Source organism: Phaseolus vulgaris, chromosome 9, assembly GCF_000499845.2.
Source record: "Phaseolus vulgaris cultivar G19833 chromosome 9, P. vulgaris v2.0, whole genome shotgun sequence".
Classification (NCBI taxonomy): Eukaryota; Viridiplantae; Streptophyta; class Magnoliopsida; order Fabales; family Fabaceae; genus Phaseolus; species Phaseolus vulgaris.
This window is the reverse complement of record NC_023751.2, coordinates 22,260,227-22,273,547: the sequence shown is the minus strand read 5'-3', so window position 1 is coordinate 22,273,547 and position 13,321 is coordinate 22,260,227. Positions and strand designations below refer to the sequence as shown.

The 13,321-nt window shown below is 30.0% G+C and overlaps 1 protein-coding gene across 1 annotated transcript; it reads right to left on the bottom strand.

The window, feature by feature from the left end:
• Positions 1-9,218: 9,218 nt before the first annotated feature.
• Positions 9,219-10,244, bottom strand: LOC137821783 (transcription factor HEC3-like). The gene is made up of 2 exons (XM_068626536.1): positions 9,553-10,244; positions 9,219-9,465 (listed from the first exon to the last, which is right to left on the bottom strand). The coding sequence occupies exon 1, from the start codon at positions 10,233-10,235 to the stop codon at positions 9,579-9,581; it is 657 nt and encodes a 218-aa protein (XP_068482637.1). The 5' UTR covers positions 10,236-10,244; the 3' UTR covers positions 9,219-9,465; positions 9,553-9,578.
• Positions 10,245-13,321: the final 3,077 nt, after the last annotated feature.

The following is a 13,321-nucleotide window of genomic DNA, read 5'->3' as shown; positions in this document are numbered from 1 at the left end:
TTATTCGCCTCCTCCACGACCTTCTTCATGCGTGCATTCTCGGCCACCATCTCTGCAACCCATTGCTCGAGCTCAGTTGCTCAACCCTCGGCAATCTCGCGTTTGGCGCCCTCTCGAACAAGCTTCTCCGCATACTTGGTGTTAGCCGTGAGAGACTGTTTTAGGTTCCTCGAAGCCTTCAAAATCTCATGCTCGAGCCGAGAGATCTCCTCGTTGTGATTACCATGGTGCTCAAAACCCAGGCGGGCCAGGACGAGTGCTCAACACATCATTTCGATGCTACCTTGGAGAAAGTCCTCCGAAGGGACCCCTAGATGAGCTCTCAGGTCGGCTCGAGCAGGCCAATCTTCACCCCCTCACAAATTGTAAGTCACCCCCAACATCGATAGGGGTGACATGGAGACCTCCATTATACGCTCGGTCGCATGAGGGGGATCGGGCGATTGAAGTCGTTTGTTGGTGGCGAGTCAACGTCGATTGGAGAGTGCCGATGAGGGTGTCGTGTTGGCATTACCCTGAGAGAACGGGTGGTCGTGGCTTTGTTGCCCCCTCTCTCGACTTCTTCTTGCTCTTTTCTGAAGGGTAACACCACCGGCCGACCCTTACCCGACCGCCAAGGCCTCAATGCTTGGCTTACCCTTTCGCTGGGCGACCCTTTCCTTAAAAGGCGTCAAGCAAGCCCTTTGCCTGAGGAGTATTTTGGTTCATGATTTCTACAACAATAAGAAGCAAAGTGTTAGTTAAAAACAAAGAAATCGACCGAGACTAGAGAAAACCAACATACCCTTAAAGGCTACCCAACGAGATGCTTTCACATACATGGTTATCAGCTTCCGTGTAGGTAGTTTCCTCGAGAGCTTATCAAACAGAGAAAGAATCTCTAATTCCTCGGCATCCATGGTCGGACATACTCCTTAAACTTTTGAGGTTTCCTAGTCCAAGACATAGGAAACCTTGACCGACCAACTTCGTCAAAGAAATATGGCATGGACTTCGGTCGGATGAACACTTTGAAAAATCTTTCTTTAAAATTTTTGTACGAAGTGGTGTAGGAGCTGAAGAGGATATTACCCGACTGAATGATCAGTGAATGCCACTGAATAGGCTCGGTTGGGTGGGAGGTGTAATAGCTTAAAAAACATGAAGGGGTAGGATGCAAACAAAGAACATCGCATATCAGGTGGAAGGCCTGGATAGACACCCAGGTATTGGGATGAAGTTGGGTAAGAGCCACGTTGAGCGCCTTAAGGGCGCCCATCATGAAGTTATCGAATGGTAAAGAAACATGTAATTCTGAAAAAAGACAAGAATACATATAGAAGAAAGGTAACTCGGTGGGAGACCGACCTAGACATATGGTCTCGGTCGGCAAGCACGACTCAACCCTAAAGAAGCTAAGGCTAGCATCTGCCTTCAAAACTAGAACCTGTCCAAAAAATCATCGATAGAGCTCTCGGTCGTAAAGACAGAGGTGATTCTGGTTACTTTAGGATCCACCTCAAGGAAATCTGACCACTGCCCGGTTCATCCCCTCTAGCCACCTCCTCTACATGGTGCAACACTTGGATTGCACCGACCGATAGAGGCAGTCAGAAATAGAAAACGAAGATGAAGACAAAGATGAAGACGAAGAGGAAGAGGGACACACGAGACGAAGATAATGGGTGGCTGAAGAAGAAGAAGAGGTAGGACGAGACAGATAAGACATGACTAACCTTATGAAGGCCGAAATACAACTGAGATTTGATGGGATAAAATTAAATATTCTCACATTCAAAGGGAAGAGTGATCCTGATGCTTACTTGGAGTGGGAAATTAACGTGGAGCATGGTATGAAGAACCCATGGTAGAATCTTGGACATAAATGAAAAGGATTATGAGGAAGAGATATATTCCAGTAAGTTACAATAGGAATTTGCAACTCAAACTTCAAAGAATGACTCAAGGAAATAGAAGTGTGGAAGAGTATTTTAAAGAGATGAAGGTAACCATGATTAGAGCTGGAATGAATGAAGAAAATGAAGCAACCATGGTTAGATTTTTGAATGGATTGAACCACAACATTAGGGATGTTGTGGAGTTGCAAGAGTATGTTGACATGGAGAACTTGTTACACAAGGCTAACCAAGTAGAACAACAACTCAAGAGGAAAGGAATCATGAGGAGGAGTTCTAACCATAATAATAATTTCAATTGGAAGGATAAGATTATGGAGGATAAAGGAGTTCCCTCAAGTTCAACGAGATCTTTAAGTGGAAAGTCGTCTAATAGATATAATCTTCATAAATAATATTATTAATAATTATAAATAGTGTTAATATTAGAAATAATATTAATTTTTTTAATATTTTTATTAATAGTATTTATATTATTAATATTACTAATACTATTATTAATAATATTATTCATATTATTAATATAATACTAATTATATTAATATTATTAATTTTATAATATTAATAATATGTGTGCTTATTAGTTATGATTATTATTATTATTATTATTTATGATTTTATAATTATTCATATTATAATAATATTTTTAATATTATATATATAATTATTATGATAATAGTTGGTAGGTAATAGAGATTCGTGGGTGATAATTCGTAGGTAATTGAGATTCGTGGGTAATATTTGGTAGGTAATAAAGATCTGTGAGTAAAAGTTATAGGTAATAAGATCTGTGATAATAGTTGGTAGATAATGCTGAATTATCTACGAATTATGAATCCGTGGGTAATATTTGTAGGTAATATTGTTCGTGGATAATATTCGTAAGTAATGTTGTTCGTGGATAATATCCGTAGGTAATGTTGAATTTACCTACGGATTCAGATCCGTGGATAAAAATTCATAAATAATACTGATTTTTTTTTGTAATGTTACTTAAATATTATCTTTTTATTGACAATTAAATTATTTAAGATCACATTATTAATATTTCTCTATTTGATTTATATAGTTATGTTGAAGGAAGTTCATAGTTAGGAAATCAAGGACTTTTTACTTACATATGTTAATCCAAAAACGAAGCCCAGGCAGGACAAGGAATACGTGTCTAGAATGTTGATGCAGGAATCCGCCATCTTAATAGTAGTTAAATTTATTGTAAGAATCACTTTAGGGTTAGTTAAATCAGAAAATTTGGAAAATAATAAAAAATAATTTTAGAAAAAAAAATATTCTATTAATTAAATTATATATTATTTTAAAAATTAAAAAAATATTAATATTTAAATTAATTTGTATTATTAATAAATAATTTTTAAATTAATATTTAATTAGTTATCAAGATTATAATCTTAAGAGCTAATTAGATATAATTTTAAAATTATTTATTATTATTAAAAATTTAAAATTTCAACATATTAATTGAGTTCATTGAGAGTAATAATTCACTAATACCGTAATTAATATTATTGAATTTGTATATATACGTATACACCCTAATTGAAAGACTGCAAGCACATGCAGCAGTATCAATATAAAGAAGTAGCTGATAACCTGTAACAGGCACTTTTGTATTTATGTACTCTCAATGACTCAAACTGTTGTCTTTGTCTGGTGGCCATGTGATTCAGTAGTTTACTAAAATGGATCAACGTCATACAATTTAATTAGAGATCATACACTTAAATAAATGCAATTTGTATTCACACGTAGAGAACACACTACTAAAAAAAACCGGTTTTAGCATTGATCAAAAACTGAAAGAACATAGAAAAGTCGACGTTAAATCATGATTAACATCGGCATTGTATCGAGGAGGCCGAGACACTCCTCTTAAATGATATACGTATTCGATATTAACACTCGTACGATACTTGTAGGATATATATCGGTAGAGTGTCTAATTCAAACATATTCAGTTAATTCCTTCTATGTTTTGTTAAGGCAAGATTGTGATGAGGAGTCGTCTTCAGTGTTCAGTAAGTTGTGGAGAAGTAAAGTCTTGTTTGGCTTGTTTGGTATCTTTGTTTCGAATGGCTTGGAGTGACGACTGTGATTCACATTGATCCGGTGTCAAATTTGTCTCAGTTCGGGTTGTGTAATACTTCAGGTTTGGTTAACGAGTTTTGGGACGTAATTTGGGTTGGAGTGGTGAGTGAAATCTGGAAGCACAGGAATAACATAATTTTTAATAAGGGTAAGGTTGATGCGTCAGAAGTTATTACAATGGTCCAAGTTAAGGTTTGGTCCTGAATTTTCTCTGAGTCTCGTTTTAGGTCGTTCTCTTATCCTAATTGGTGTTTGAATCCCTTGGCTTGCATGCGGTTGGATCGTTGATGTTCTTCGTAGTTACTGTGTAGACTGTGTTCCTTAGTTTTTGTGGATTTGTCTGTTTTTGTGTCTGTTTGCCAGGGATTTCTTAGGAGGGCGGAAGAGATTAAATTGCAATTGTATAAGTGTTGGATCACCCCTGGAGTGATTCATATTTATTAATTCATTTTGTTGATAAAAAAAAGTATCTAATTCAAAAAATATTTGTTGAATTTCTGACAATTCTAGTACGATCTTTTTAAAAATTTAGATTTATTGTATAAATTTTTATTATGATTATAAAAATAAGGAACAAATCATTTTGAACCAGTACATATCTTATAGTGTTGTGTTAGTGTTTGTGCTACATAATATAGAACACTACTAGTTAGTTAAATAAAATTAATAGTAAATATTAATTAATTATTGAATGTTAGCGCGGCTTAACAAACGTATAAGAAAAGAAATTAAATATTTATTAAAAATTACTGTCGGTTTAGCTTATGTAAAATAAATAAATAAAAAATTGAGTTTAGAGTTGTAAAAACCATGCGCTTTAATTAAAAAAAATAATTAAAGTAATAAACTATCATGCTTGACAAAAATTTTAACAAAAGTTACATTGTAGAGTTAGTTAAAATGATGCTAAAATAGAATAATAATAATAAAATGTTGTTCTATTTAGGATCAACTTAGATGATGCAATTGTAAAGTGAGATTTGCCTATATTTATATACATGTTACATGTTAATTTTTACTTTAATTTATTAGTTTGAAAGAATATAATAATGGTATTTTAACTAATATAATTAAATAATTATGTATAAAAATAGTTGTCTTGTACATATAGGAACAATTAGCTCGAGATGGAGGTTTAAATGTGATGTAAGTTGATTTTAGAATTGCATATTTTTTGGATTACTCTTTTGTTTATGAGTTTTGAGATTAACAATATATAAAAGATTCTCACTGGACACGAATTTAATCAAGAGTGTTGGAAGATGATGAAATCATGAAAGATATGCATACAATAGCCTTATAGAATTTTAAAAAGAAAATATCATCTTTTCGATTATAAAATAAATTGTGTAACACTTGAGATTCTCCGGTATTAGATGTGTGTCTTCAAAGCTTGGAAAATCTTAAAATCTTTGCAATCTTAAATTTAGACGAGTATGGAGTTTTTTTTACCTTTGTTGGAGTCAAAGTCTTAGCAATGAATTTTTGAATACCAAAATTATGGAATAACATACATCATCTAGATATTATTGATAAATTGGCCTGACCCATTTGATTTAATATCATTATAAATCAAGGATCTCTTTATAAGAGCATAGTACGTACCTTGGTTTGAGGGGTCTTATGGGATATTACAAAAATATAATTTCATCCATGGATCCATAAGGTATGGATCAATTCATTGTCGTGTCACTGAAAAGTGTTCAAAGATATAATGTCTTATTGATAACAATATTAATATCAACACCAATGTTGGTTTGCTTCAAACTTAAGCTGTATTCTCCACCCTTTTTTAGTTAAGGATGGAAGGTTTACATAGCCCTCGAGAGATGTTTTGCGATACCTCTTCGTGATGTTCTTTAAAAATTTGGAAGAGTTTTTAATAAAATATTGTAGTAAATTGAAGAGCGCATATCCTTTTCAAGGACCTCAAAACTATGAAATCTTAAGGTCCTTAGAATATCAAGATGTCCTTTGCTAACTTCTCTCTTCATGTCATCCATTTTCCAAACTCTAATATTGTTAAAGGTTATAAAATATCTTACTACAACGCATGCTTAATTAGGAATGTCTCTCTATACGAATTATAACACCCCTAAAATGTTTTCTTTTATTTCATTAATTTATTGCTGATAAAAAAAAAAATTAGTATAACGCATTAAGACATATAATAGAAGAAGGGAATGATGTTCTTTCAAGCACCCAAAATCATTCTTTAGTGAGCCTCCCAAAATTAAGAATTTTTTTATATTGAAGAATGCGACAATTTGGAATATATATTCTCTAACTTTTTAGTGTTAGACCAAGAGCGAGTAAGTTTGGAAAGTGTGAGAATTGTTAGAAAATCGAAGTTGAAGTGTGTATTTGACAATGAAAAGAAACATAATCTTGCAGTTTACCAGAGTTTCCAGCAGATTACTATTAAAGAAGGAACCCTATTATGTTTCCTTTTGTATCTTGCCATTTTTCAATTCTCAATCATATTTATAATTGACCAATTTTATTCGCATAACTTTTTATTTTATTTTTGTAAGACAAGTTTTTTTGGTTCTTATATCACTTGACTCAATTAAAAATGATTTTATTATTGTGACAACAACACTTCGCTCACATGTGTTGAGATTTGTAAACAAAGTTAACCAAGCATAAAGATTCCAATAAACTAGAACAACGAAGTTGTGCTTCTAATCACATATCTAATGCTCAAACACAAATTTGAAGCTGCAACCTCTAACCATAAAACATGAATTAACAGGATACAAAACACTATCAAAATCAAAATCGCAACATAGAACTTATCTTTAGGAAAATGAAAATAAAGGGTTTGTAGCTCCACCCAAAAACCTTTACCCAAACAAGAATTGCTCTTTGCCTCTCACCACAACCCGATTTTGAATGCCTTCTCTATATATTAAGGTTTGTTAATACTACTCAACAAAAAAAAAAAAACAATAAGTAAGGTTCTTAACATGACTAAACTTTTTCAATCTAAGGGATGACACTTACCTACGAATCAATTTTAGGAAAAAAGAAAAACTAGAAAAAAACAACGAAACAAGAGAGAGAGGAAAATACGAGAGAGAAACTTTTATACTAGTATGGAATCACTTAAGTTATATTTTCCTTATTATACCAATATCATAAGTTTCACCAAGCCAACATTACCTTATAAATAACTAAAGCGTGAATTTAGCCGACACTAACAAAATAAAATAAAAATTCATCGATTAAGTTCACACAACACTTTTTTGTATTTTATTTAATTATTATTTTCAAATTTAATTTATGACGCTACAATTTAATTATTTAATATAGAGTTAAATGCTAGTTAGTGTTCACCTTTGCATTTCCAAAATAAGTTAGAGTAGTATAATTTTAGAGTTCTTTGACCGACTTAATGTAAATTTTGTGTCATGTTAAAATCGACTTGACCAAATTTTATTTCCTTTTCTTACCAATGACTTGACCGACTCTAATAAGATTAGATTTATGATCGACACTATGGTGTGATGGGTAATCAAAATCCAAAACAACATCACTTTTACCTTTTTTTCACTACTAAACAATTATTAAATAGAAACCAAATTTAGAGATTAAGAATAATTAATTATTATATTAACTAAATTAGATATTATTTTAGAAACTAAAAAAATTAGTAGTTTCTAAATTAGTTTCTATTATTAATAAATAGTATCTAAATTGGTATCTAATTAGCTAACAAAATTTTAACTACCAATTATTTAGATTCTAAATTTGGTAGCAAAAACATTGATAACTAATTATATACTAATTTAGAAAGCAATATTTTTTTTAGTTTCTAAAATAGTATATAATTTAGTTAATATAGTAACTAATTATTTTTTGTCTATTGATTTCTATTTAATGATTTTTTTTAGTGTTTACGGATAATTAAACTATATTTAAAGACATAATTATTATCATTAGTCTTAATTCTGACCAATTTAGACTACTAGAGATGACGAATCAGATCATATATATATATATATATATATATATGCTTCGCTATACGATATAGGTAATACGATATATGCTTCGCTATACGACTTTGATATACTATTTTGCTTGTATTTTACTTAAAACTGCATCGAGTTTATTGTGTTCTTTTATATTCAAAAGGATAAGTTCTGTAGTTTATTAAATTTAATTTAGTGATTATCAAAACAAATTTCATTTTACTTACTTTTATTTATTTACCCATTCTAATTTTGATCTAACCTAATCTCTTAACTAGGTCTGGATAGTGTTTTCAGAAAAGGCTTTAAATCTATTATTATAAATAGTTGTATTCGGTTCTTCATCTTTCTCCTTTCTAGGTGAGTTCTTGAGCTATAAATAGTTATATCAAATGAGTTCTTAGATTAAATAGTTATATCACAAGGGAGTAGTACATCATGAAGATAAGTGTTTTCATAAAAAAAATAACATATTTCAAAATCTAATTGTGTTTGTCACCTTATGTATTCAGGGGGTTGGAGTTGGTGATTTTGTTCAAGTAAGACATCAGTTATATAACTCAACTTCGCCTCGTTTAACGAACAGAAAATATTGAATTTATCAGAGATACAAGAGCTAAGTTAACATATATATTATAAATAATTTTTTTTAAGCAAAACTGATATGGATTTAAGGAAGAAGTGAGGATTTCTGAGCATAGAATATAACGTTTTATTCAATGAAGATAGTCTTTTGACCAAACAAACTTTTCTGCCAACTCCTACTATATATATATGATGTGTACGTAATCCAAACCAAGCGTTATATATGATTTATTCCTCAGCCACTTAGTGAAGAATACCCAAAAACAAACCTTTTCCCTCACGCTATACTGCATTAATACAAACAAATATCATACTCCGTATTCAAGTACCAATCAATACAGCTCTAAAGTACACATACTTTCTTAAAAACTAAAGATAAAGATAAGTTAATATAATCAACTGTAGAACTCATATCTTGGTATTTTTGTAATGAAAGTTGCTATAATGTCAGTCAATAAAAAATAATTTTACGTATAATTTTTTAAATAATTATTATAAAATTAAAAAATGTGGATAACAATTTGAGGTAAATAATAGAACAGAAAATACTTAATAATTAAAAAAATCCCACGAATGAAATGAACACCACACTACACTTTATGATAAACAAACAGAAATGAAATGAAGAAAAATATTTAACGAGTGGGAAGTTAGGTTGAATGTAACTGAAACAGCACTACACTTTATTACGACATTGGAAAATGGAAAATATGGTTTTTAACTACACAGATTCCATGAGTCTCTTTAGTTACACTGGAACTAGGTACCTTTTTCTTCTAAAACTAAGTTGAATAATAACATTGAAAGTGTATAATAAGGAACGGGTGCGTTTCACGAAAAATATATAATACTGCATCATCATCAGCCTCTTAACAGTTGAATCCTTTTCTCGTTTTGTTTGTCCCCTGGTACATTAATAATCATTAAGACACATAACATCATGCACGTACCTTTCTTAATTAGCCACTAAATGGTCACTAATTGGTAATTACCTGATGAATGTTGAAGGTGGAGCGAATCAATCAGCGGCATGGGCATGAACTGTGGCGTTGAAATCCATTCCAAGAGGCAGGTTGTTGATGGAGGTGGAAGCGTGCGATGTAATTGGTGCAAAAGGGCAATCAGAGTTAGGATCAATTTGTGGCGTTGATTGAAGCAACCTGATTTGTCTCTTCAAGAACTTGACATAGCGAATGGCTTCGTCAAGCATGGAAGCAGTGTCCATTTTGGTTCCACCGGGGACAAGTCTCTGGAGGATGCGGATTTTCTCACTGATCTTCTCTCTTCTGTGGCGTGCAGCCACACTCTGAGGGTCATCGCTTATGCGGACGTTTCGCCTCTTTGGTTTTCTGACGGTGGCAGGGTCTATGTCCACCGGTTGCATCGCTGCCATCTGGTACATCATCTCCTTCATCGCTCCCAGCTCTTCCTCTTCGTCTTCTTCAAACTGGACTCCCAACACCTCCGTTAGGAAATTGGTTGAAGAAGAGGAAGAGGGGTGTGTGTGAAAAGGGTGGTGGTGATTGGACCAAATTCCAACACCCATTGGAATTTGGTGATGCTGCTGATGATGATGATGATCGTGGAGGGTGATGTTATGTTGATCTGTGGGCATGGTCTGGTGATTGTAAGTGGTGTTAACGTTGGTGAATGTAGTGTTTAGGTTGGTATCCATGTGAACATGCAGAATGTGTTGTGTTGGTGTTTTTAAGGTTAAGAGGAGTAAAAGTCTAAAAGGGTTTATAAAAGGAATGAGAAAATGGGTAGAAAAGTAGAACAGTTATAAATAACCTAACCATATCTCGCCGCATAAAAGGGTGCTTTGTAACAAGGAAGCTTTCTAGTTAATGGGTTAACTTGGTAGCTTCTTCTCTTCTCGTCCCTCACTCACAAGCCTGCAAAAAGAAAAGAGATGAAAAATAATGAATAAAAAAAATAGAAGATTCTCTCTCTAATTTGTTCTTATGGGCAATAATCCTTGCTACCTAAGCTAGGGTTACATATCTCTCTTCTAACATTTATCCATCTACCAAAAATATTTCCTTTTTTTTATGTATTTAAAAGAACAATAACACTATACGAATATACGAAAATCATGAAATAGAAATCAATGTTTAGAGACAAAAAATAATTAGTTGCTATAGTGACTAAATTAGATACTATTTTAGAAACTAATAAATTTTTTATTTTTAAATTAATTTTTATTATTGTTAAATAGTTTTAAATTGATATCTAATTAGCAACCAAGGTTTTTACTACTAAATTTAGAATCTAAATAATTGGTAGCAAAAACATTGGTTACTAATTAAACACCAATTTAGAAATCATTTAACAATAATAGAAACTAATTTAGAAACCAAAATCAAAATTGTTTTAATCACTATAGCAACTAATTATTTTTTGTTTTTTAAAAATGGTTTCTATTTCATGAATTTTTTTTTATTGTAAATAAACTATGAAATATTGTTGATAAGCTTAATTATGTACTATAAATAAATTATATGTATTTATCATTTCGATTATAACTAAAAAGTTAGTAACAAAATAAACTTACTATATTATGAGATAATTTTGTTTTATGACAATTTTTAATTTTGTAGGAATAAAAATCATAATAAGAATAGTAATCGTTTTATATTATTATTAAAAAAAATATAAGACCATATTTTATAGGAAATTAAAGACATATTTTGAATTAATTAATATTAGTATTTATATTAAAATTGTTTTCAACTTAGGATCTCAAATATCATTTTACACTAAAATATTAAAAACGTATGAAGAGATAAGACTTCTTTAAAAGTTTTAATTACTATATTTTTCATCAAGTGTAATTAATATTGTTTTAGACAAATGAGAATATTAAATGTTAATAATGTGTAGAAAATAATTTTTTTTAATAATCTCTCTCTCTCTCTCTCTCTCTCTCTCTCTCTCTCTATATATATATATATATATATATATATATATTCAGAAAATAAGATTCTTTTACTAACTTCTAATATATTTTTTTTAAAATGCCACTTGATATAACGATTTTTTATATATGTTTATTTATATAATAAGACTTTCTTATTTTTACTTGTCTATTAAAAAAATACATTTATAGTTATATATAATAATTTTTTATTTTATAATTAATTTTTATTATTTTAAAATACACTATTTATTTTAACCATTGTACTCTTAATATTTTTTATTACTTTTATATTAGACTTCATACATTGATATTAGTAATGGTATTTTTTTATTATTCATTTTTATCCATTACAGTAATTAGCACAGTGTATATTATATATGTTACACTTAGAAAAAGTATGTTATTTCTAATTTATTTTAAATTTGATTGGAAAATTTTGAATTTTTATTCTAAGATGAATATTAAATACACAGTATGAAAAATATAATAATTAAAAATAAAAAAATGTTCTACTGACCGGTATGTAAATAAAGTTTCAAAAAAAAAAAAAACTAAAAGCTAAAAGTATAAATACAACAAAATATATTTTTAATAAAATAAAATTGAAATTATATAATTTAGCACCAAACTTACGTATAGTTTTACAAATAATATTTTTGGTGTTATTATCTAATAATCAGAACCTATAGTTAGTACAATACATCATTTTTATTAAATATTAATAATTACTAAGATAAAACTTTAATTTTAATTAGAAAATAACTCTATGTATTAAATTATATTGATTACTTTACTCGTAATTTTGTCAAAAGTTTATATTTTAATGAATTAGCTTAATAATTTTTACCTACAAACTACTAATTTTAGTTATTAATTAATTTTCAACTTTCAACCAACTTTTAAGCAACTTGTGTGAAAAAAATATCAGACTTTGAAATCACAACAATCTCATGAACATCTCTAACATTCGAGTAGAAATAACCATATATGTTAAAGTTAGTCTGTCATCTATAGGAACAAAAACTTAAGTCACTATTTAATACTCTTTTTTCCGTTTCTTTTATTTATATTATTTAGAGTTATAATAAATAACATTTTCTCTTTATTAAAATTATTTATAATTTTCTAGTAAGCTGTTTATCTCTCTTATTTATTACTTTGAAATTTTATATATCGATTTATTTTCTCATAATTAAGGACACATAATTGAAATAATAAATTATTCTTCGTTCTAAAAAAAAGTACTGTGTTTAATTCTTCGAACAAGTAAACAGAGGCAGTGAATAAATCCAAAAGTTAACAAAAGAATTATCTGAGAGACATTTTGTATATTTTAAAAAGCGTTGTGTGTATTCAAAATTGAAAGTAAGAAATACTATATATATCAAATGTTAGTTCATTATCTAACTTTTATTGTCTTATTAAGAAAGAAACAGTAGCATACTTAATAGAGAAGATGAGGTGTGTGGGTTCAGAAAAGAAACATTAGAAACATCAAACATGAGAAAAGATGATAATTTTTCCATAAAGCAAAACAAAAAATTATAAAGATCTTATGTATAGAATCAAATTAGAATCATAAACAAACCACAACAATCAGAAATATGTGGAGATTAAAAGTAAGAATTTGGTTAGAAGAATTGTTAAGAAATTGATCATCATCATAATTTACAACCAATAATTAAGTCAAGATCGTAAATAATGTGCAACAATATGAAATGTGGGTGTCAAGAACTAATACAAATTGAAAGAGATTCTTCGTTAAAATGTTTTTTTTCTCAATGAATAAAATAGAACATAAAGGTCATAATCGTTCACGGTAATCGGTTCATTGTGATATT

What these genes read in the sequence shown, in the direction of transcription:
- LOC137821783 (XM_068626536.1), bottom strand. Translation starts at nt 10,235, where the DNA reads ATGGATACCAACCTAAACACTACATTCACCAACGTTAACACCACTTAC.